This window comes from Callithrix jacchus, chromosome 3 (genome assembly GCF_049354715.1).
Source record: "Callithrix jacchus isolate 240 chromosome 3, calJac240_pri, whole genome shotgun sequence".
NCBI lineage: Eukaryota > Metazoa > Chordata > Mammalia > Primates > Cebidae > Callithrix > Callithrix jacchus.
This window is the reverse complement of record NC_133504.1, coordinates 46475608-46501145: the sequence shown is the minus strand read 5'-3', so window position 1 is coordinate 46501145 and position 25538 is coordinate 46475608. Positions and strand designations below refer to the sequence as shown.

The 25538-nt window shown below is 33.3% G+C and overlaps 1 protein-coding gene across 6 annotated transcripts in view; it reads right to left on the bottom strand.

The window, feature by feature from the left end:
- LRBA (LPS responsive beige-like anchor protein) overlaps positions 1 to 25538 on the bottom strand; it is a 772728-nt gene that overhangs the window by 25938 nt on the left and 721252 nt on the right. For all 6 annotated transcript variants that reach the window (XM_017970205.4, XM_035294467.3, XM_008992610.5 and 3 more), the window contains 3 exons: positions 23451 to 23513; positions 18111 to 18266; positions 10686 to 10853 (listed from right to left, as the gene is read on the bottom strand). In XM_017970205.4, the coding sequence (XP_017825694.2) occupies positions 10686 to 10853; positions 18111 to 18266; positions 23451 to 23513 (387 nt within the window). The remainder of the gene's footprint in view (positions 1 to 10685; positions 10854 to 18110; positions 18267 to 23450; positions 23514 to 25538) is intronic.

The following is a 25538-nucleotide window of genomic DNA, read 5'->3' as shown; positions in this document are numbered from 1 at the left end:
GGGCACACCAGTTTTTACAGAGGCACTTTTCTCAGTACATAATACTAGATACCAATACCAACTTACAAAGACAGTTATAACAACCTAACTTGCATTTAAGCAACACAAAATCTCTATAATAACCACTTAGCATTTATATTGGACTTATATTTTGAAACATTAGGTGAAATATTTTAACACCACTGGGCAGAATAGCAAATGTTTTTATTAACAGCGTTTTTTTGGTGCCCTCACAACATAAGGTATATTTATCAAACAGACTCTGAACCACTTAGAATTACACCTAAAAGAAGAGAAGAGGAAAGAAGAATTTCTCTAGTATCTTGCTCATAAATATCCAGTGAGAAAAATATTTTGTAAGGTCTGTATCCATTACAGAAAAGAGGTAATGATCCAGGTAAAAATAGATCCGACATGTATTTCTGACAAACTTTTAGTTACTTTTTAAAAAGTGAATAAAGTTCTTGGTGTTTTGGCATCATCTCCTTACTTTTATGAAAATTAGATCACTTTGAAATGCAGTATAAAGTTTTCACCTGTAGGTTAAATATGTTGTTCTTAGCACAGTGAATCCTCTTCATTCATTCCATTTTTTCAATACCATCTATTATGAAATGAAGCTGTATTAAACATTTTCCTATTCAGAGTTTTGTAAAAATAAAACTATTTCTTCCAATTAATACTTAGTTTAGATGACTCCTGGGCCAGAAAACGACGATATCCCATTTGTTCACCCATTCACTCCTTCATTTACTTAATACTGTTTATTGAGTTTGTATTATTAATATGTGTGAGGTACTATAGAAATCAGGAAAGCAGTAAAACATGGCCTTTTATTTAAAAATGACTTGATTTTAAATGATCATTGGATCTGGTTTTGTCAACTGTACTATAAACCTGCAAATTATAATTATAAATATCTATGCTTATAAAGGTCAAAATAATAGTACTGAAGTCCACACCACTTGTAACAACCAATTTGTATGCAAAATCAATATTTAACAATAATTAACATGCTTAAATAAAAACAACCAATATAATTTTCCTAATTAGTAAAAATGTAGTATCATTTGAACTTTTATAGAGGAAAATCAAAATACAAAACCTGCCTTTATTTAAAAATTAGTAATTTCAATAGAAAACTCATTATGAAATAAAGTATATTTGTTTAAAAAGCACAAATACATAATGAACTTATTAGGTATATATATCATAGATAAAAAACAAAAATATATTATACTATATATGCCAGTCATTTCCTAAAGATGGATACCTCTATTTTGCTTGTGCCTTTTGTACCACTTAGTTACAATTGATTACTACAAAACATTCTTTTGAAAACTGAATACTAAGCTTTCTCATGCGGCTCACCATAATGGTAAATCAAGAAAGTAAATGGCTTTGCTAAAGCGGAAATGAGGTTGGCTATTAAATGTTTCTTAAACCTTTTCCATTAATGTGCTAGTTTTACAATGGAAATCATACTGCATTTTAACTATGCTCAGAAAACTGACTTGAAATTTGTTCTATACATCTCATCTTCACCAAACCTTTTCCCTTCCCCCACTCATCATGGTCTCTTTGGTGAAAAATCGTAATTTGATTAGACATATAGACTACAAATGACAAGCCACAGCCGCATTTAGGGTACAACAACCACCAGACAGGAAATTTTAGTAGCATCTTCTTGTAAATAATATTAGAATTATGAATGCAAGACAAGAAAATGTTGGTACAAAGAACAACAGTAAGTCATTGGTATATGCCATTTCTCCTCCTCTCTCTATGATTATATAAATGTTTGTAACATGGAAGTCACCCTCTAAGACTACAGCTGACCCTTGAACAACACAGATTTCAACTGCCTGGGTCTACTCATATGTGGATTTCCTTCTGCCTCTGCCATTTGAGACAGCAAGACCAGCCCTCTGCTTCCTGAGTCTACTCAGTGTGAAGACAACCAGGATGAAGACCTTTATGATCTTCCACTTAATGCGTAGTAAATATATTTTCTTTTTATGATTTTTTTTTTTGAGATGGAGTCTTGCTCTGTTGCCCAGGCTGGAGTGCAGTGGTGCGATAAGCTCACGCAACCTCCGCCTCCCAGGTTCAAGTAATTATCTGCCTCAGCCTCCTGAGTAGCTGGGATTATAGGCATCTGCCACCACACCCAGCTAATTTTTGTATTTTTTTAGCAGAGACAGGGTTTCACCATATTGGTCAGGCTGGTCTCAAACTCTTGACCCCGTGATCCGCCCATCTTGGCCTCCCAAGGGGCTAGGATTACAGGTGAGAGCCACTGTGCCTGGTGTATGATTTTCTTAATAACATTTTCTTTTCTCTAGCTTACTTTATTGTTAAGAATACAACATATGATACATACAACATACAAAATATGTGTTAATCAACTTTATGCTATCAGTAAGGCCTCCAACTCAACAGTAAACTATCAGTAGTTAAGTTTCTGGGGAGTCAAAAGTTACATGCAGGTTTCTGACTGTGTGGGGAGTTAGCACCCATAACTCCTGTGTTGTTCAAAAGTCAACTGTACATTAGAAAAGTACACATCACATATGGGTTTATGTGAGTATGTACCTAAAATTGTATATTTAAAGTATACCCCTTAAATGTATATTTAAAAAATACGAAATCCTACCACAACATGTACTATCCTAAGAACTCAGTATAATACACTTGTCTTTTTGTTTCTCTTGCAAATACTAAGAATGAGTTAGTGATAGGATTGCATCAGATTCTCCACAGCTGATATTCTAATTAAATGTATAGTTTAGTCAACTCTGACCTAGATTGCCTGAGTTTAAATCCAGGCTCCAGCACTTGCTAGCTATGGTGAGCTCCCTTGGGCAAGTTTCCATAATTCTAGTAAGGAAATCCTAAAAGCGTCAAGGCCCAGGGCAGAAAATAAAGGCATATTTATAATTTCTCCATGCCTCATCTATAAGTCAAGGATACTAACAGTAGATACCACATAGGGCTTCTGTGAGGATTAATGAGTTAATATGTAAAGTGCTCAGGATGGTACCAGGCATGTAGCGAGCATCCATTAGTACCATCTAGGAGGATCAGCAACAGAATGATCTTTGTTCACTCTCTGTTATAAATACTCCTTTCATTGAAAGTATAGTACCTGATCCTATGCTGCATAAATGCTAATTAGAGATGGTTCTCTCCTTGACGATTCATATAAATTCGATACAACCACTAATATCTGACAGCCTAGAGGCTAAGAGTAGGGAGTAAAGGTACAGTATAGTAATTAGGTGAGTTTCCCAAATTAAAGTTGTTTTTTTTTTTTTTTTTTTTTTTTTTGAGACAAGAGTCTCACTGTGTTACCCAGGCTGGTGTGCAATGGTGTGACTACACATCACTATAGCCTTGACCTCCCTGGGCTAAGGTGATCCTCCCACTTCAGCCTCCTGAGTAGCTGGGACTACAGGCACACACCACCACACCCAGTTAATTATTTTTATTTTTTGTAGAGACAGTGTCTCCCCATGTTGCCCAGGCTGGTTTTGAACTCCTAGGCTCAAACGATACCTTGCCTTGGCTTCCCAAAATGCTAAGATTACAGGCATGAGGCACTGTGCCTGGCCTAAAGTATATTTATTCTCTCTGATTATCAAGGTAGTACATGCTCATTATAAAACATTTAGATACTTCAGTAAATTATAATGAAGAAAATAGAAAAATTGCTTCCAAATTCCTCTATCTATAAATGTTGTCAATATTTGTCTTGTGATCATTTTATGCTTTTTCTATACATAAGTGTTCATAGAATACAAGTGTATACACATACAGGCATAGGTACTTACGTTATACATGTAGCTTGGTGATCTTTTACACTTAATGCAAAGAGTGTATCCCTTCATATCAATATTACAAATTTATAATATTTTGGTTAATGCCTGTACGGGACTTGATTATGTGGACAGTCATTACTATACTTAAATAATGTGCCTCTTTTTTCCTCCTTTCTTGAGAGTTCATTTGTTGATTTCCCGTAGAGGGGCTTGGTCTTTGGTTCTAAATAAGCTATGTCTCCTATAGGTGCATATGAGTGTCTGGTAACATAAACATTGTAAAATTCTACTCCCTTTTGAAAACAGAAAATTTGCTGAAGTGAAATCTTACTCAGATTTGTTGAAATGCAACATTGAGTATAATTTTTATGAATATAAATTAAAGCTGAAAATCAGTTTTATCTATTTATCCTAAATACCCAAATTGCTTAAAATTCTTTAGAATACATCCTCCTTAACATTTAACATTCTTTAAAAAAAAATACATAAGGGACTCTGAAAACTACAGAAGAGTTTCATATCTTTAGCTATTAAAAACTCTTGACCCCACTCACCCCAAGGAAATAAGGCAATCTCGCGTTGTACAAAGTTACAAGCTAGAAGAATGAAAGCTTAAAAAGCTCAACAGTCTTGTAGCTTTAAGCTACAAAGGGTAGCAACAATTCAGAGAATTTTTTTTCCTATGTAAAAACACTTCAAATCCAAAAATCTGAAGACTTATCAAACACATTTATTTTCTCACTTGAATGTGAAAAAAAATTACTTTTAAAAAATTAGCAGGTACATGAAATGTAATAAACTTAGATAATGGCACTGTTAAAAGGCCAAGAAAATCAATTTTTAAAAATATGTTAACACAAACTTCTGCTCTGTAAAGCCACATAAATGGGCATAGCACATAAAAATTGAGGTAACTAGAAAAAATAAACTGTTGCTTTGTAAAAAAAAAAATCAGACATTTAAATTTTGCATTTCATATAAAAATGGTTATCTTTTCATAAATTCTCAGTAATATCTAGAGTACAATGTGAGTTACATATGTGCAAAGCTGTCATACAATTTCTCTTAGGAGATGAGCATTTTTGGAAGGTGGTAAAGTCAATCTACTATGTTGTTCCAGGAAGCCTTAATTAAATTATACTTAGTAGTTCTACCAATAATGTCATAGCCCCCCACCCCCCGGCCAACAGAGTTATGCAATATTCTAAAAGTAGAAGAAACCTATCTTTAGTTGACTAGAAGGTATTTGTACCTTCTTAGACTAATTCCAACTATTATTTGAAATTAAATTTCCCTATGAGCATAAAGTGTCAAGGCAGCTTTCTTTGGCATGGCACTATTAAAAAGGTCTGCATAAGAAGATACTCAGTTTCAGTCTGAGTGTATAAATATCAGTTCTTCTGTTCTCATATTTATATGGCTGTAACCTATGGGCTGAATGGTATAGTCATTTTTCTCAGCAACCAAACAAGATAAATAAATGTGATATATTGGCATATCACCCCGCCACTCTGCATATGGTGCACATTAAGGTTGTATTCATTTGCCATATGAATATAATTCCTTTTTACCACATCTACTATTAGTTACAAGCAGTAAATACAGAGTTGTTTTGCTGGAACTTGAGGGCCTGCATTACATCATGGAGCACTAAACATCCTGGACCTTCTGGAGAATTTCATAGACATACTTTTAATGTCACCTGAACTTGAACACTGCCAACATACCATTTCAAAACCCTTCTTGATAAATGCTTCAAGGAAAAAAATAAAAATACAAGGTAGTTGTAGTGTGATAGTACATTCCAAATGCAGGCCTAGAAGGGAAGGTCTTGATGAGACACACACAAGAACTCTTGTTACTGACAAAGTATCAGATCAAGAGTCATATCCCCATATAAAATGGTTTCTTGTTTCAAGCATTACTTTCTTCATTTCTTATTCAGAATTGAGTGAACCTAAGGAACTAAATTTAAAATATCATCCAAATAACTTCCCCCACTGTAACTTACTGAAGAGCTGTGATCAAGAAGCTAAGTTTACTATTTCATCATGAATTGTGATGCTTTGTTTCATTAGGTATATATTATGCTTACTTTTTCCTTATACAAAATATTTATTGCACAGTTCCAAATCCAGGTTAGGGTGGGGTAAAAGTAGGAGAAAAGTGATTTCTTTTTAAGAACTCATATGGCTCAACACAAATGTACATACCTTGACATTTGTGACCCTTAAATAATGTATCACAGGCAATTAAAAACAAAGTACACCTGTCTTAACCAAGTACCAATTTTTATGTTTCCCAACGTTAAGTCCCTAAATGCATCCAGCAGATGGTGCTCTAGGACACCTACTTACAGAGAGTAATATTTATATTACATCCACCTATATTTTGGCAAGACAAAGAATAAGAATTTATCAGTAGCTTCAGTAAAACATACTAGGCTTCACAATAAAAAGGACATAATTCCTAAATATGTGTACAAAAATATGCATATACATAAGCACATGTGCATAGAGGCAGCCAGTAAATAATTCACACCTGGACATATTATGATACTACTTTTCTTACAGACTTGATGAGTAGTCTATGTGTATCAGTAGTATTTATAGTCACATTGCATGATCATTCTAAATTCATTAAAAAAAATTTAGAATGCCTTAAAGTTAGAATTCATTTTTAATTATAGCAGGAATGTCTCATTAGGGTGATACTAGTAAAATTAACAACAGTAGGATTTACGGTAATGACTTAAGTGATTGATGAGAGTATAACAAAATGAAGTTTTAGACAGAGAAAAAGCAGGGCAGCTATGGCATACAGTACTTTAAAAAACAGCTCTGTGGTCTGTTAGTGCTAGCCTTATGGTTAATAAAACCTTTCTAATTAACGGTGCTGAAATATTCTTAAAGAACAGAATCTTGTTGTTATGAAGAAAAGTTAGTTGGTTTTTTTTTCTAGTGGACGCCATTCCCATAAAGGAGAAAGCTGACATCGATTAGCATGTCTGATTGCAACGAAGAAAAGAAAAAAAATGCCACCTTTCAATCAAATCAAAACCAGAATGCGAGAATGGAAACTGCGAGTATTACTGAAATACCACACACTCAAATCTATGCAACACCCTCACAGTCAGCAACCATTAGCTTCTGAAGCTGATCGAATGTAGCTTTAAAAGATATTATTCAGATACCTAAAAATACCTAGTAAGCATTTAATTTTTAAAATCCAAGCTTATGATCTAGTATAAAAATAGTGAATAAATAATAACTGTTTTGTATATATTCATCTTGCTTATCTAAATAAGACCATGTCTAAATGTAAAGTATTTATTTATCAATGGAATGCACTGGGGAACATTTTCTCAAAACTTGAAAATGTGCAGTCTGGAGAGCATTATTCTGAAGGCCAAGTAAATATCTTAGGAAGAGCACTTTGGTGATAAGACTCAGTCCAAAAACAGAGTACCGGGACAAGGAGAGAGAGATGCCATGCTTTGATGTACAAAACATCTTTCAGTGAAATAACCTTGGTTAATTTCATTTTTAAAATTCATAGCTAAATAGAATCCTATATTAATTTTTCTTCTCAATGAGAAAACTGCATTCCACAGGAGATAACTATTATAAAACAAGAGTCAAATATGAAAAACTATCTGGTATACAGGAAAATAAGCCTTTTGCGATGTAGTCTAGCCAGGTTTCATAAAACATTTACATTTTTTAAAGCCCCAAATTATAGTATTTACAGGTTTTATCCAGTTTGAATTAGCCTGATTTTGCCAAAGCAGTATGCTCATTAATATTAGATAATATGATATTTTAAAAACATTGTCATACAGCTATCAACTTTACGTATAGCATCACTATTAGATTTGGAAAAAACAGCATATGTAGGCTTATAACTCTAGAAAGTAAAACAACTGCCTATTCTCATGATTTTTTAAAATAAAAAAATACCTGAAATAGACCTATAAAATGCAGAAGAAGCAATAACCTGGTTTTATTTATCTGTTTTCCCTTCAAGAAAGAAAGTCTTGAGTCTACAATAAAAAATTTAAAGTTGAGGTATTATGTGCATTTATAGAACATATTGCAATTATATGTATATACACACTTCACCACTTCTTAAAGGTCATTTACATTGTGTCTAAGAGGTACAATATAGGAATAAGCATAACCTAAAATCCCTTCATCTGAAAAGCTCTGACTTCAGCAGCTGCATCGTGGAACTATCAATGAGCCAGAGGCTTATAAAATCCAAACCAGCTTGCATGATGGTTTGAAACAGCTTCCACACGGTAAAAATGTCTTTGTTTTTGTTTGTCATTTTCTTTTGAAAAGCTTAGACTGCATTTTCCATTTTTCTATTCTAATGTGTGTAAATTCTCTTTATAAGAAAAAGTGCCTATTTGTCTTTCTCCCAGATTCATCTTTCAAAGCTAAAGCAAAATTAAATCGGGGCATCGGACATTATACAGGGGTTTGAAAGGATAAGGTTCACTTTGAGAAAGGTAATTTAATCCAGTCAAGATACATTACAATTTTCTAAAATTTTTATTATACCTACTGTTATATTATTCTCTTTTTTTTTCTTTTCATTGCTAGCATTACCAGGAGGTAATGTCCACCATTACTGCAGACAATGAGTGGATATAGATGAAGTACGTTATGAAATATGTAACATTACAGTATTTACTCTAATGCCAACAAGATGCTGCTTTGTGGTGATTTATTTGCTCTAATCATCCTGTGCTTCTGATAACACCTTAACTCAGTTCTGTTATTGCTTTCATTTTACAGACAAGACAGAAGGACCACAGCAAACCTTGGAACTTAGAATTTTTACTACAAACCCCAGGATTTGTTCAGTCCTACTTAATTCAATTTTTAGAGACCATGCATGTAAAAGCAATCTCTAGGTTGAGTTACAAAGTATTTAAACATATGAAAATATATTTAAATGTGTACATATATCATGATATATATCATACTTTCTTCCTTCTTGAAAAGCTGAAAATTTCTAACTTTAAGGTATGCTTAAATTTCTGAAATGCAACAGCAATTACATACAAATGTAGCTAATAAGCCTTTAGCTGCTTCTTAGAATACAAATTGGTAATGATGTTGTATAACATAGAGAACATGATTAAGTAAAATAAAAACAGACCAAGAACCCAAATATCTATCGTGTGTATGTTTAGATTTCTATATGTGCATGAAATCTCTTACATTTTTAAGGCAAGAAAAAGTTCTTCCTAAATATTTTGAGATAAATAGCAAATGGTAGATTTATTATCTATATTAAATCTAGGTTTGCCTGAGATAATTTAGTGAATCTCAGAAACTAGATTTACAGAAACAGGAAAAAAGAAATTGAAAGTAGTCACTTATTCTAAGAGGCCAGAAAGGAAGAAGGACCAGAATGTTGTGTTCATGATGAAAAGGACATAGTACTTTTCAAAAGAATATGAAAAATAAAATCCCTGAAATTTATACCTTTAGAATTTTTATTGTAATTATATAGAGATATCTGTATAAGTATGTGAAATACATATACACCCTCTCCTTGACATATATACACACACACTACAGTTTGATCAGAAAGTCTGTATTATCCATAGCATCACAGCCTTAAAATTATTTTTTATATCCTATTTGCATAGGAAATTATCCCTTTTTTAATTAAAATAGGAAATATCTATTATACAAAAACTGTATTTACCCACCACATCAAAGTCTATAATGTGCATAATATGAAACAGCTTTGAAAAATATTCTACATATATGTCTTTTAACATTATACTAGCATTTGACTAAATTTTTTGAAAAAAAGTTCATTTGCATACAAATATTATGCATGTAAGCATAGCTTTGAGAAGTTAGTCCAAAATATGATGGACTTAAACATATTTATACCATTTCACAATCTGGGGTAGAGTGACAGAGCAAGGACCAAGTATTCAGGTAAAGTCATCAGGAAGAACATGATCCTTCCTTAACCAAATACACTGTAACTTGCTTTAAATTAAGAAACTGTAAATATTTAAGGGCAGTTAAAATGCTCTACCTTCTGAAGTAAAAATCTTACGCTATTCTTGCAGGAATTCTACAGTGTTGTCATAATCATTTTAATTAAATTCTCATTTTTCAGGTGGTCCCTTTAATTGTTTTTTCCTACTTCTTAATGTGTTTTTCTAAAGCCATTTCTTTTCTGCAGCTGTGTGCGATTGGTTTTAATGGTAGCTGCTTCCTTTTTTGCCTTCTGTGAATTACAATTTTAAATGGTTACACATTTTTTGTTTTACTGCCTTCAGCACAGTTTCATAAAGATGTTTAGGCTGTTGGTGAACATTTTCATTTCCCATCTGAAAAACCAACAGCCAATCTGAATATTCCATATTGGCCTTTTATGACCTATTTTATCTTTTTAATACGTAAATGAAAGCATAATTTTATAAAGACTAGTTTGTTTCTGTGAAATTATAATTTTTATTGTGTTCTTTTAAAATATGAATTCAATAAACAAGGTAATGTGTGATTGCTCTTTTATGCTGTATCTTACTATTCATGAATAAAAAGTTATTTTATTTGGTGACAGCTATTTTCAATGAAGAACTAGAATTTTTGGATCATAAGGACAGCCTATAATATGAAAGATAAGATTTAATGCTTGGGTTTTAATTGTCAGTGGTCACAAAATGTTAATAATGAGGCTATCTGGACTTTTCTTAAATTATAAGTAAGAAATTTAAAAGACTTGATAATTCTATTTCACTCCTACCATAACAAAAAGGTAATTTACTGCAAAATGTTATTCTCTACATTCTTGTAAAAGTTTACTTAAAAAATGAGTCGTACTTACTGCCTGGGTTATCTCCAATCCCACTGCATTTTCCATTCCAGTACCATAGCAAAAGAGTTGCATCACGTGACCCTGAGAGAATGTAGCAATTTCCCCCAATATAGGACTCAGAACGAGCGAGGCAAGTGACAACATCCCAATGGCCAAACACCACTTGGATTAATTTCCCTGCAATGCAAAACAATTTTCTTTAAAATTGCGATTAAAAAAGTAAAAATTCTAGTGAACAGATAACTTGTTAAAACAACGAAGCCATATGAACTCAGACTGTCATAACTCAGATTTTATAATAATTTGACATGGTCCAACCTAACAGTTTTTTTTGAATACTAACAAGAACAACCAAAAAAAAAAAAATCAATTGAAAAGTGTTAACATTTTTGAAAGGTATGTGTTAAGACTATTTCGACAAATAATACTTGAGGACCATAGCACTGTATCATTACGAATGGCTTCTGTAAATTACAAATGAATCATGTTTACTGATTAAAGCAGGCCCAGGAAACCCCTTTTGGAACCATTTTAACACTTTCTTGAGTTACTCTATATGATTCAAAATAAAACAAAACTTAGTTGCCATTCTGTAAAAGTACTCTATAATTTAGACGTCACTGATAAAAACCTGTCTCTGAATTAGTGAAGATTTAACATATTTCTTTTTTTAAGTGGTCTATACAAAGACAATATAAGTCACTTTGGAGAGCTTCTAACTTTTCAAATCAGGATTATATGGAAATTATGATTAAAGAACTAAGACATTGTGATTGCAATTTGTCTTAATAGTCTGATGAAAATTCCTTGAGAGTGAAATCAAGATGTAAAAGACTGGGGACTTAGAGAGGAACCCAGAAAACATACTTACTATATGTATCTAGGACTTCAAACACATAAGACTTCTTCATGTAAGGGTGTCAGAAAAAAAGTAAAGCCCTTTAAGAATCTTTGTTTAACCAGATACGGTGGTAATAATTCACACAAACTTGTCTAAAGAATTAAATATCTGTGGCAGACCCCCATTCCATCTTTAGAGTTACTAGCTAACATATTTCCTTTGAAATGTCTACAGAGTCTACAAATGAGTGTCATAGAATGTCTACCCTTAATATTCAGCGTGGCTTTCTCTTTTTTTAATAAGCGTTTATATTTTGGTTATAAAATATAATTCCTGTGTTCAAGAAAAAGAAAGGCTACTAAGCTGAAAATTAAATTAATATGCCTAAATAGTTTATATGTTTAACCTGGAATACACTGTAAACTTCTTAAAAGGTTAAAGTCTCAAGTACTGGCATATAAAGTGTATTTAGCTTTTCAAGATAATAAATATAATATTTACTTTAAATTTTTTTAATTCTTGATTTTAATAAACCTAAGGTTTATTATGAAGGCTGAAAATTTAGAAATAAAATTCTGAAATATTATCTATATCAGATGGAAAAGTCAAATACATGTTTTCATTCATGAGTGGCAATCTTGCATATAGCCTACTTTTAATAAATTTAAAATCAGATTGATTTCAATCTAAAATTGCAAAATTAATGTAGTACTTTTTTTCTCCTGTGATTAAGGGAGAGTGGATTTCAAAGCAGGTGTCTCTAATTGCTAAATGTTCAAAATGTTCAGTTTTGAATTCCTTCAACCTTTTAAGTTGACACCAAAACATTTCATTTAAAAGTAGCTTATATCGATAAAGAATAAAAGGAAGAAGAATCTAAGACTTTCAAAAATTAAAAAAAATTGAAGAGCAAATTTTGAAATATCTAATAATTTTTACTTCATTTCCAATTTACATGATAAAATGTGGAGGTTCAGTGGTAAATTGGCGGTATCAGAGTACAGGCAGACCTTACATAGGATAAGATGAAAGTTAGGTAGCTGAAAGCATTCTTATTAATAACTAGAAAATCAAAGGTTAAATCCATGTATTTTAACTACTGAAAGAAACTGAATCCATCATATAGTGATGTGATCATAGAGTATATATGGTGACTTCTGCTCTAGCCTATGCCTAAATGCTGAGAGCACATAAAATACAGGCATGATTTAAATACATTACATGTAGGCAAGCTTATTTCAGCGGGTTGTAGGAGCAAGGATGAGTGAAATAACCAACCAGGTACTTGAGCTAGACAACACAGAGGAAACCCAGGTGTTCCTTGTGCAGCAGGAGGCTTGCAAAGAGCAGCTATTCAGTTGGTAAATTAATTTCCAACTCATGTGAGGACAAAGGGAAAAAATTTAGCTGTAAGAGTGGAATGGATTAAATATAGGGCAGAGTTTTACAAGATTCACATGTTAATTCTCATGAGTTGAAGTCACTGCTCTGTTTCTCCAGTGTCGGTGTAAGGAAACGTGTATTCAGTCGTGGTTCCTAAACTAAAATCTTCTACTGTTTTGGTTATTTCCCAAAACGTTATCAAAATTCATTTTCATTCAACAAATACTTAGCACCTATTAAGTGCCAAGCATTAGTCCTTCTTACCTGTATACAGTGGTGAACAAATAGACATGGTTCCTGCCTCATAGCCTTTACAGTCTTGTGAGACAGACAGTCATTAAACCCAAACAGATATATACTGATGAATACAGATAAGTATTAGAAAAGAACAACGTTGGATTAATGACAATAACAAGAGAGAACAAATTTACAGTGGGTGTCAGGGAAGACCTAAATGAGAGAGTGACATTTAAGCAGTCACATTGAAGGGTTTATATGTTAACACAAATTAACTTTATTCTTTACAATTTATACTTTGGGCTCAACTCTGGAAAACATTATTTTTTAAGTTTACTTTTTCCTGTTCTGGCAGCCTTCCTCGGCAATATTTGTTATTGCTCTAAGGTTGAGGTTCACTCCTCCTAAATAAATCACAGCATATAAATACCTGCTGCTCTTTTTGGTAAATTATTTTCTGATAATCTCATAAGTGTTCCTCAACCTTTATTTTTTGTTTCCTTTAATACCAGTCCACCTCTCCACACACTAATATCAAATATTACCACAAGCACTAGAATATCCCTTTTTTGACAGAACAAATTTTCTAGTTAATGTTTTATTTGACAGCTGTGCTACAAATAAAAAAATTCAAGCTCAGGCCTCTGCACCACTGAATCTAAAATGTGGCCTGAAAATAATTCCGACTGCCAGGGGAAGGTTTTATTGTTGCCTCTGCTGTTCTGGTTGTGGCCCGAAAACATGATTTATGTTTAAAGAATTTCCTGTTACAACCCATGTTTCTCCTCCCTCCCCCGCAATCTAATAAGAGAAGGATTTTTTTTGGCTTGTGTGCTAAAATATAATTGAATTCAACACTTGTGCTAGCTTTGCCATTATATATTACTGATCACACAATTTTCCCTTGATTCTCTGAGGAAAAAATATTTAATATTCCTATTGTCATAAAAACAAAAACACATATTTACCCCAACTGAAATTATTTTAAATAAAACTTGCATCAGAGTTTTTAAACCTGATATTAAGAAAGATACCAGGACTATTGTTTGAGAATTTTTCTACAACTTTTTTGGTAAGTATAAATATTTTTATTTCGCAAGCTAAGTCGGTCCCTGAAATGAAGTTTAAACTGAAATGAAGTTTAAAGCTATTCCTTATTTGTACATTTTATACACAAATACACATATTTTTTAAAAACAGTACATTAGAAGGTATTCTGAAAGAGGAAAATAATGTTATCAGGTTTCTTAAGTCTAATGTAACATGGCAGACATATTAGGAACTTAGTATTACCAGTTACAGCATTTTCCCAAAGAAAAGTGACTGAATAGTAACACCTGGATGAGATAACATGGTACAATCACAAAGCATGCTACATTTAAAATTAGAAGAGGTAGGTCCAAGGCCTACTTCTATCACTATTAGCTACATAAATTTCAACAAGTTACATAATCTCACTAAACCTCAGTTTCATCATCTGAAAAATGGGGATAAGACACCTGTCCACACCACAGGATTATTATGAGACTGAAACAATACCTAGCATGTGAAAGAACTTTATAAATTCTATAAAACTGTGTGAATATCGGATTTCAATTAGTAGTAGTATATAAAAGTGAAGTTAGCTTTACTTTACAAATATTAATAATGCATGCTTTAAAAAGCAGTAATATAGAATGTCAACAAACTAAAAAAACTTGAATGTCAAAACCAAAGATTGACATGGTTTGTGATTCCATTTATATGACATTCTAAAAAAGGCACAACTAGAGATAGGGAATAGATCAGTTGCTGCCAGGAGGTTGAGGGTGGTGTAAAAAGCTGACTTCTAGTAGGTGGCACAGGCTATGTGGGGGTGCTCTGCACCTTGACTGTGGTGGTGAACTACTCAATGCATTGCCAAAACTAATAGAACTGTAAACCAAAAAGACTGCTTTACAGTTCTATTAGTTCTGTTTTACAGTGTAAAATTCATTTTCAGGTTTAAACATTTTTTAATCACTTAAAAAATATGTGGAAAAACAATATGAAGTTCAAAAGAATATTTAAGAAAATCTCCAGGAGTTTGAGACCACTCTGGACAACAGAGTGAGATCCTTGTCTGTATAAAAATTTTAAAAACAAACAAAAATCAAGAAATAGCTGGTGTGGTGGCATGTGCCTGTGGTCCCAGCTACTTGGGAGGACCATACAGGAGGATCACCTGAGCCCAGGAGTTTGAGGCTGCAGTGAGTCATAACTGTGCCACTGTACTCCAACTGTCTCTTTAAAATAAGCAGAAAAAAAGAAAGAAAATCTTGTGAAAGGGTGTGATAGGTTTAACCTGAAAGTTTGTGCAAAAAGAGCACAATTTGAGGTCAAATATTGCTAAGGGTTATCATTATCATGGCTGAAAGAAAAGCTAATGTTTGAATTTGACAAATGTGAGGAAATTTATAAGCATAAATACATTTTAAGAAAACTTGCCATTGCATTATTAGAGAAGGTTAAAGGAGTGTTTTAGCTTCAATAGTAATCCACCCCATAGACTTAAACATCTAGTAAAAGCCCAAATAATCAGAAAGGCTTGAATGGTGATGTTTTCTTTCCTACACCTACAGAATAAAGAGCAAACTGTAAGTAAACCACATAATCAATTCCATATAACAAACAATAATGATAAAAAGATGTTCAAGAACAAACTCCTTGAATAACCAAACATTAATTGTTCTATATACTATATTTATTAAGGCAGGAGTATGGACTCAAACATTTTGTAAAGATTATTAACAAGACGGAAAGATGATTTACCATAAGGCATTTAAATAACTAGGAATTTCAATTAAAAAGATTTTTCAATTCCTACAACATTAAATAAAGATATATCTAGGTCTCTGTTTCAGTTGAAATATCTACTTTCATAGTATATAGTCATGAGCTTTATAACAACTTTTTGGTCAACGATGGACTACATATATGACGGTGGTCCCATGATATTATAGTGAAGCTGAAAAATTTCCATCACCTAGTGACATCAGAGCTGTGGTAACACTGTAGTGCAGTGCATCACTCACGTTTGTGGTGATGGTGTAAATGAACTTAACTGCACTTCCAGATGTGTATAGATATAGCACATACCATTACGTATGGTGCATAATACTTGAAAATAAATGACTCTGTTACTGGTTTATCTATTTATTATCCCATACTTTTTATTGTTATTTTAACGTAAACTCTTTCTACATATAAAGAGAAGAAGTTGATTCTAAAATAGGCACATGCAGGCCCTTCAGGAGGTATTCCAAAAGGCATTGTTATCATAGGAGATGACAGCTCCATTCGTGTTCTTGCCCCTGAAGACTTTCCAGTGGGCCAAGAATGTGGAGGTGGAAGACAGTGATATTGATGACCTTGACCCTATGGAGGCCTAGCCTAATTTATATGTTTGTGTCTTAATTTTCTAAAAAATTTTAAAATAGAAAAAAAGCTATACAGTAAAGATATATAGGAAATATTTTAATACAGTCGTACAATGTGTATTTTAAGCAATATAAGAGTTGAAAAGTTTAAAATCATTAAAAAATTTATAAAGTAAAAAAGTTTCAGTAAACCAATTATTACTGAGGAAAAAATTTGTAAAATAAATTCAGTGTAGCCTAAGTATACAGAGTTTGGTAAAGTTTCCAGTAATGTACAGTCATGCCCTAGGCCTTCACATTCACTGGCCGCTCACTCACTGGGTCAACCCAGCACAACTTCCTGTCCTACAAGCTCTATTCATGGGAAGTACCCTATTAGGTAAACCAGTTTTTATCTTTTATTATTATTACTATTTTTTACCTACAGAAGAGAGTGGAATGTTTTTTATCTTTTTCTCTATTTTTAGGTGTATTAGATACACGGATACTTACCATTGTGTTACAATTGCCTACAGTATACCGTATGGTAATATGCTGTGCCGATTTGTAGCCTAGGAACAATAGGTGACCCCATAGAGCCTACATTATTCTGGGATATCCCACCCAATTTGTGTAAGCATACTCTATGATGTCTGCACAATGATAAAATCCGCTAACAATGCATTTATCAGAATGTATGCCTGTTGTTAAGCAACACATGACTGTAGATCAATTAGCTCTAATAAATTACTATCTCATTTTAATTATTTGAAATATTAAACTATATATTTACTATAATTTTATTTCATCCTCTAACAATTTCTAAAATATTTTAAGGGACACCATTAAATTTCTCAATGTTTCTCAATTTCCTAAATGCAAAAATTTATAAACATTTACTCAACCAGATCTTCTGTAAGACTGAGCTGAGCTGGTTTGTGTCTTAGGGAGATGCATGTAAATGAATATATAGACTTAAAACTTTTACATTTTAACAGGAGCTCCTGTCACACATAAAATCAATAGTCAGCTACTTTTCTTCATGATGGTGTAGATTTCAGCAAGATTCTACGCAGAATTGGGTAGAGGCAAGAGATCTACTGCCAAGAGTTAGACTTAATGAATCTTTCAAGTAAGAAAAAGAAAATCCTTTAAATAATACAAAAGTGAGAAAATACCCTTCTATGTACGTGCACTTGCCATGAGATTATGCATATACTCATGCATGTTATTTACATACCAGGATTTGCCTTCAAAATGAATCATTTATTCTGTAAGCATGAGCTTGGGACACAAACCTACTATAAAAAACTATCTCTTACAAACATGGTGAAGCAAATTTAATAGTGAACTACATATAGTAGATTATTATTTGAAGAGGGAAAACAATGCCCTTGTCTCCTTATTTTGTAAAAAAAATCCTTATTTACAAAATAAGGAGACAAGGGCATTGTAATTTTGTATTACAAGGGCAATCCTAATTTTGTAAATTAGGATTTTATAATTTTTAGAAAGAAGCAAATGAGAATGCATTCTAAGCCTCCCAATGATACTTATAGTAAAGTTTAGCTCACTGATAAAGAAAATGAAAATTACCTGTGTCTGTAGAATAGACTCTGAAACTCTTATCCCAGAAGCCACAGACGAGAATATAGCGGTTGTCTGAAGTGATGACGAAGCACTGGGAATGCACCTGAATACTTTGGTCTAAAAGGTCAGTGATTTGTCTCCTATGCATTCCTGTATTGCTGGCTGTAAGAATAGGGAGGAAAAACAACTGTTAAACTCACATGGGCAAAGAAATTCTATAGTGATGGAGAAGAGGAGACACATTCCCAGATAACAATACTTGATCTTTAAGTATAATAACTGAAAATTCAAGTAGGAAAACATATCCAATTGCTGGAAGAATGTGGGTAGGTAAATTCAATATCTCAGTTAAAAAGTTTTGCTTAGAGGAAAGAAAAAATAACACTACAATTTTAAAATAGTACACAATTCACAGAACATGCTTTCTAGCTCTTGGGCAGAACCAAACTAGATTACAATCTCCAGATTGCATCACAGTTAGGTTTGTGTTTCTGACAATCTCATTACATTTATTGTCATGAGAACAGTTCATGTTGTGACAATCTATTACCTTTAACATTTTGTCACAAGGAAGAGATATTAGGATTTAAATGTCATATATTTGAAATATTGTAGCATCTTGTACTACTTTGGCTTTAACGGGTCTTTAATTTGACTGGATGGGAACTCCCATTTCCCCTGTTTACAACTGCACTTGCATGTAAGGAAAGGGTAGAATGACTATTTATTAAAGATTCTTGTAATTGAAAAAGTCAAAGCACAGCAGACTGCCACTTTCTTACTCTTTATTTAAGCAATAAAACAAGACAGGCTCGGCAGTGTGTTTTCCAAGTGCTACAGAGCACCTGAGATGGGGTTTGTCACAAAGAAAAAGGTCAGACATAGAGCAACACCGAGCACATGGGAAGAGTAATAATCATCCAGAAATATACCATCGAGTGTGCCATTATCAGAAATGAAATCTTCACCGAGACGCCTTTTTTGGCATTAAGGCCAACCAAATAGAGAGCTTTCTTTCCTAGTGATCTAAGGGTTATTTTACCATCATCTCTCCAGTATAAATAAGGATTCTTACGCTGCTAAAGAAATTCGATTGTACCAGAAATCAGAACAAACTTCTGCATAAGCTTTTTATCATGTTTCAATTTTTTGAAAAATTAAACATACAGAAATATCTATATTCTATTCATTGTATGTAAAAACTATGTTAATGTGGGTAGTTTAATAGAAAACTCAGAAAGTAAAACAGAAGAAAAAAAAGTATTCAAAATACTCTCCAATGCTGTGATGGGAACCACAGGGAACACAGAGGTCTGATGCCCTCATGGCACATACAATATGGCACACGTGTACACATACATGTGCAATACTGCAGAATTCTGCTAATGTCTGTGGACACAACTATTTAAGATTATTGGATAACTATTTCATAATGGAAGCTTCATATGCTTTTGGAGGATTACTGGTTTAGAAAGTGATAGTAGTAAAAAAGGCAGAATCCTTGTTGGGAATCATTTTTTTCTCTCTCTTTCTAACAATGGGAAGTTGCTGGCAGATGAGAAAAGCTTTTATGGATATCATATTGCTATTACAGAGACAGTATCCAATAATTACTATCAAGTGTCCCATTGAAGTTGTGTGATACAATTTTTTAAAATTCCAATAAACCTAGCAATTAAAACAAGGTATATGGTACTTTCTATACTGGTTACTGCAATACTTCATTCCACATGAGAACTGTAGACATGTTTATTCTTGTCAGTGTTTATATTACTTTTGCTCCTATGATATAAACTTTTGTGATCTTTTCTGGGGGGTTGGGGTGATCTCTTGGGAGAACCTCAACAGATTTGGGCATGTACATAATTTTGAATTGAGTGACCACAAAGTACCCATGGGCAAAAGCTGATGCCCCCCTCAGCAAACACATGAACTATTTTCTAAGCAGGTGCTTACTTGTAATTTAACACTGCCAAGTCCCCCATCCAGCTAAGGTATATTTATCTAGATAAGCAGTTTTCAAACTAGGGTATGCATACCCTTAGAGATATAAGACTTCCTAAGAGATACACAGGTTCAGAAGTTAAAACCAGCAAGTTTCTAATTTCTCAACTTTAATATATTTTACCACTTGAAATCGATTTGCCTGAGAACTCTCCTGTGAGTGGTCCTCTTACCTCCACTTTCTCATGCCCTTCTTCCACCAGATAAAATAAGGACATATACTTTACCCCAGAATATAATTTCTTGCCCCCAATAAAGGGACAGTTCAAAATGATGAAGTGCTACTGAAAAGTGAATGTATAGATATCAAATCATTCTGCAAGTCAGGTGGTTTCCAATTTACTGCTTTCAATAAAATGGAATGAAGATCCAATCATGCTGTCAACTGGTAGATCATTAAAAATAAGTTTTAATGACAGACTGTTAAAATTATAGATAATTTAATAAACCATAAAAATAACTCTTAGTAATAGCTCACTATATGAATTTTGCCACTAATGCAGAAAGAGTTCAAAGATTTGAGTGGCACAGTTGAAACAAAGCTCTTTCCCATCTATTTTCTAAAGAAAGTAACATTACTCAGAGGTTCCATCTATAAAAACAAGTAAGATAGACCTGCTGACAAATCCTGTCTTGTGCAGCATTAAATAATATTGATCCAGGAATATATGTCTTAACTGGGGGTGGGGGGGAAGCCCTGTCTATTTCATTAAAGATATATTTCCAATCAATGTTCATTTTATGTTAATAAACACTTATTAAACTTTATAATTATAAGTACATTAATATTTGTAATAATCACTCAATACAGATAAATTTATTTTAAATGTTGAGCCTTATGGTGATAGGAACTTTTAAAATTTAAATTGAATACATATGCTTAACTTTCCAAATACATTTTTACGGCTGAAAAGCATAATAGGGTAATCAATTTTTTAATGTTAACATAATATGATCTGGGGGAAGTAGAATAAAAATATAAATTCAAGATTAAAAAGTAATAATGTGAAATTTCCAAATGTTAACGGGTTTTTAATGTATTTTTTAGAAACAAAATATTGAATATCAGTTAACTCTAATATTTAGGTTCTATTAGATATATTAAAATTTTGTTTACTATCAATTCACTCTGATACTTAGATTCCATTGGATATATTAAACAATTTTTACACTCTGCCAGAACTTATAACCTTTGCAACCATTTAAACTTGTGATGAAAACTTTTAGATGTCAACTTAAAAATGTCTGAGAGGGTACATGGTTTTAAAGAATTCTTTTAGGAGGTAGAGGAATAAAGTCTGTTGACCAGTAATCTCGAGCGTTGATAGCAAAACTATGATCCAAGGCTGAATTCAGCCCATGCCTGGTTTTGTATATATAGTTTAATTAGAAAACAGCTATGTTCCTTTATTTGTATTTTCTTTATGGTCACTTCTGTTCTCTATACTGGCAGAATTAAGAACAACTTGAGTTTCCCTTAGCTGAAATACTTGGAACCAGAAGTATTTTAGATTTAGTTTTTTTTTCCAGATTTTGGAATATTTGTATATATTGAGATATCTTGGGGATGACACCCAAGTTTAAACACAAAATTAATTTGTGTTTCATATGGACCTGATATATATAGCCTAAAGGTAGGTAACTTTATATAATATTTTAAATAATTTTGTGACTGACATAAAGTTTGGACTGTGTTTTTAATGTATGCCACATGAGGTCAGGTGTGGAATTTTCCACTTAATGGTGTCACAATGGTCTTCAAAAAGTTTCAGAGTTTGGACTAGTTTGGGTTTGAGATTTGCAGATTAGAGATACTCAACCTAAAATATTTACTATCTGGCCTTTTACCAAAAAAGTTTACCCATACTTCCTCTAAAGGGTTACAACAACTGCTGAATTCATTTAATTAGACTTTATAGTGTAGAATATTCATTGTCAAGGTGCAAAGAAAATGATGGGTCTAAAATTCAGAAATCATGCTTTAAATGACTCAGCAAATGGGCTTCATTATTTTCCTGACTTTTAAACTACCCAAGTGAGCATTTTAGTTTTTTTTTTAATATATGGCAAATCATATCCACTCAAAGAAAAACAAGATTTAAGAACCAGAGTGGTATTTATCCTTCATATAGATAATTACATATTAGATTTTTGGTTATACTTGGGGAAATGATAAAGGAGTTGGTTTAGAGCTTAAGGTTATTTTTGTTGATCCTGATAGTCATTCTGCTAGTGGTAGCCATTTAGCTCTCCATTGAAACAATGGTTTTTAAAGACAAAAATGGTAACATATATGGAACATCTTGGATTTGAAAATAATAAAACTGCTCATTCATATGCTTTCTTTAAAAACACTAAAATTCTAACAAATTTATTTGTGCCAGAAAAATCTGACAAAATTGCAAGCTAAATATCTATGCCGATAGCATTACCCCACAGGTTAGCAAGTTTTTTATTCTAAAAATTATTAAATAACTTCGATGTTATTAAATAACTTCAAAATCTAGGCTTAACATTCTTAGTGATGCCACATTTGAAATCCCCACATGTAAGGATGAAAAATGCTAAACTACAGATTTCAACTAATCTACTCAAAAAGCATAACAGCAATTAAATATTCTAAGTCATCTGCTGCAGATAGATGCTCATTTCATCCCAATGGCTCTTTCTGGTCTCCTCCCTATTTTTTCTCCCCTGAACAAATTTAACCTCCAATGGCAATTTACTGGGCTGTAGGACCCTAGGAAAATGAATACAAATATCTTAACACTACCATTGGCTAGGCAATATATTTCAACTTTGAAACTGCTCTGCAATTGCATATTAATCCCCTCAGACTGAACAGAGGGTCTAGGAAGAAAGGATTGATCTCCTTTAATGATGAAACCCTGGCACTACAGTTTTATTTTTCATAACACAGTACTGCTAAGAACCCCACTGTTATTATGAAAATTTTCCTAGCAAAGGAGCTCCATCACATTACCGGTGCACCAATTCATCATAACGTGCCTTGCTCCTGCTCATCAACAAGTCTGAGTGATGAAAAGATCCAATATTATCCTGACAGTACTTCATGCGCATTCTCAATCACACATTATTACAGCATCCATATTAATTTTCAGTGACATGCGTCCTAGGCCTGTTCAAATTAGGCAAACCAACGAGGGGGAGTTGATGAAATACCAGCATAGCCACAGCTCATTGCATTCCAATTTGCATGCAAATGGTTTATCAGGAAAATTCCATTCCCAGCAACCAGCAAGTGAAAAACAACTGTAATCTACACTTCAGGGCCACCATACAGAGCTTAATGAATCGCAAAGAGAGAAGGAAGTGACAGACCTATGAGAGGATCGATTTCCACTGGCAGCTGGTATGGCTGGTCTTGCACAGCACCTTGATGAGCTGGAATTCACAAAAGATAAAGAAAAAAGGCATTATTTTTTATATACTAAACTACATAAAAATGCATAAGTCAAACCTTATGTAGAATCGTTTCCAATCTCTAAATCTTTCATGCAGTTTTGCGAAATTTAAAGAACAAAAATCCAGGTGCTTTTATGGCTAGCTTATTAAACATTTATTTTACATTAGTGCCGCTCTGAACATGTGCCATCAGCAGTGGCTCCAGTCCTCGGCCATAAGCTATAGCAGATGCTTGACTGGCAACCTCTGATGCTGCAACAAAACAAAATTAAGTGGTAAAGCGCACTGAAAACAAAATGTGACAACCATCTGCTGACTGTAGCAAATACTATTTTTTGGTTACTTCTTAAAAAGGCAGTTTTGAACACAAAGGATCCACAAAAATGCCAATTCATGACGGAGAAAGGGAAAGCTCTAAGTCAGAGAACATTTAATGTTTCATCCATCACTTAAAATCAATCAATTGAAACTTTGAATAAAAATAAAGAAAGCTATCCACAGATAAATGTTTCAGTTAAATGCATTTGGCTGAAATATTTTCTTAAAGATTGGATTGAGAGCTTAAAAATAAGTTTTATTAATATTTAATATTTCCATGGTTTCAATTTAAAAATACCCTGAGAAGCAAATGAATAACAAAAATCAATCTATCCTAAGAATAGTTTGTTCAATTCTCAAATTGGTTTTAAGGATTCGGGCAAACTTATTTTATAATTGAAGAGAGGTTTTGCAGGCGGTTTAACTGTGAAAGGGAGAAGGACTTTTGGTAGAGAGGAAGTATATTAGGAATCAGGAACTACCTGATGCAACCTTGCACAAATCATAAACCATAAAACAGGGTTCAGAATAGATTCTCTTTTTAGCTTCATAGTTCTGATAGTTAAATTCTGGGCCCTTTTCCAAACTATTTTCCCCAAACGACTCAGCCATTCACCCTGCTCAGTATCTACTTTTTATAGACTCACAAGCATTCACATTATTGCTTGGTTGGTATTAGAGCTCTGCTTAATGCCATTGATAACAGTGGGTTAGGGGAGGTCCCCAAATGCCAGTGGGACCTCAACCCTGGCTGGTGACCAGGCTCTTGAAACCATGGTGAGAAGAAACTCAAGAACAAGTCAGAAAATAGTGAAAGTATGATTTATTGCAAAGCAAAAAGTACACACTCAAAAGGGGAGTGCGGGTGTACTCAAGAGAGAGTCATGTACAAGGATGATTGGGGTTCCTATCTCTATGAATTTCTTTAACAAAGGAGTGGAATATATGAAGATTCCTGGGAAAAGGTGGTGATTTCTCAGAACTGTGGTGCCATTCATTTTTACACCAAATATCGGTGTTCCCGGAACAGTCATGGCACTGGTGGGTGTGTGATTTGTATGTTAATGAGCATATAATGAGGTTTTACATCAAGCCCTAGATCAAATTCAGCGCCATCTTGGGTCCAGACAGTCTCAGCCAGCTTGGCCTGCACCCTGGATTTTGAGGGTCTTATCAGCTCCTAGTTTCTGTAGCTACTTCAGTAGTTTTCTTTTGCTAATCAAGAAATTGCTGCATGGAATTTTCCATTCTCCTGTGATCCCCTTGTGGCATTCCTGTCTTACCATCAGGTTTTAGAAAATCTCTCTGTCTCTGGGGGGTTGAAACTAACTATGGGGTACATTTCAATAAGTTCATTAGGTTATTTTAAACTTACTCTGTCATAGTTTCTCCAGTTAGTAAATATCAACTTTTGAAAGGATGTTTAGAAGGTACTGATGAAATACCTAAGTAAAATATTGGAACTAGAAATTACAGTATGTATAAGAAAATAAAGTAGTTGAAGAAAAGAAACCACAATGACTCCTTTAAAAAAAGAAAGAAAGAAAGGTATTTGTCTTTGCTGATTACTGGCTCTGCTGGTAAAGAAATCACAGGATGCTCACAAGGGAGGACCAGAAAAAAATGTTCCACAGCCTCTGGTCTACCCAACAGTGCCACTCACTTCCAGCAATACCAGTGTCAATC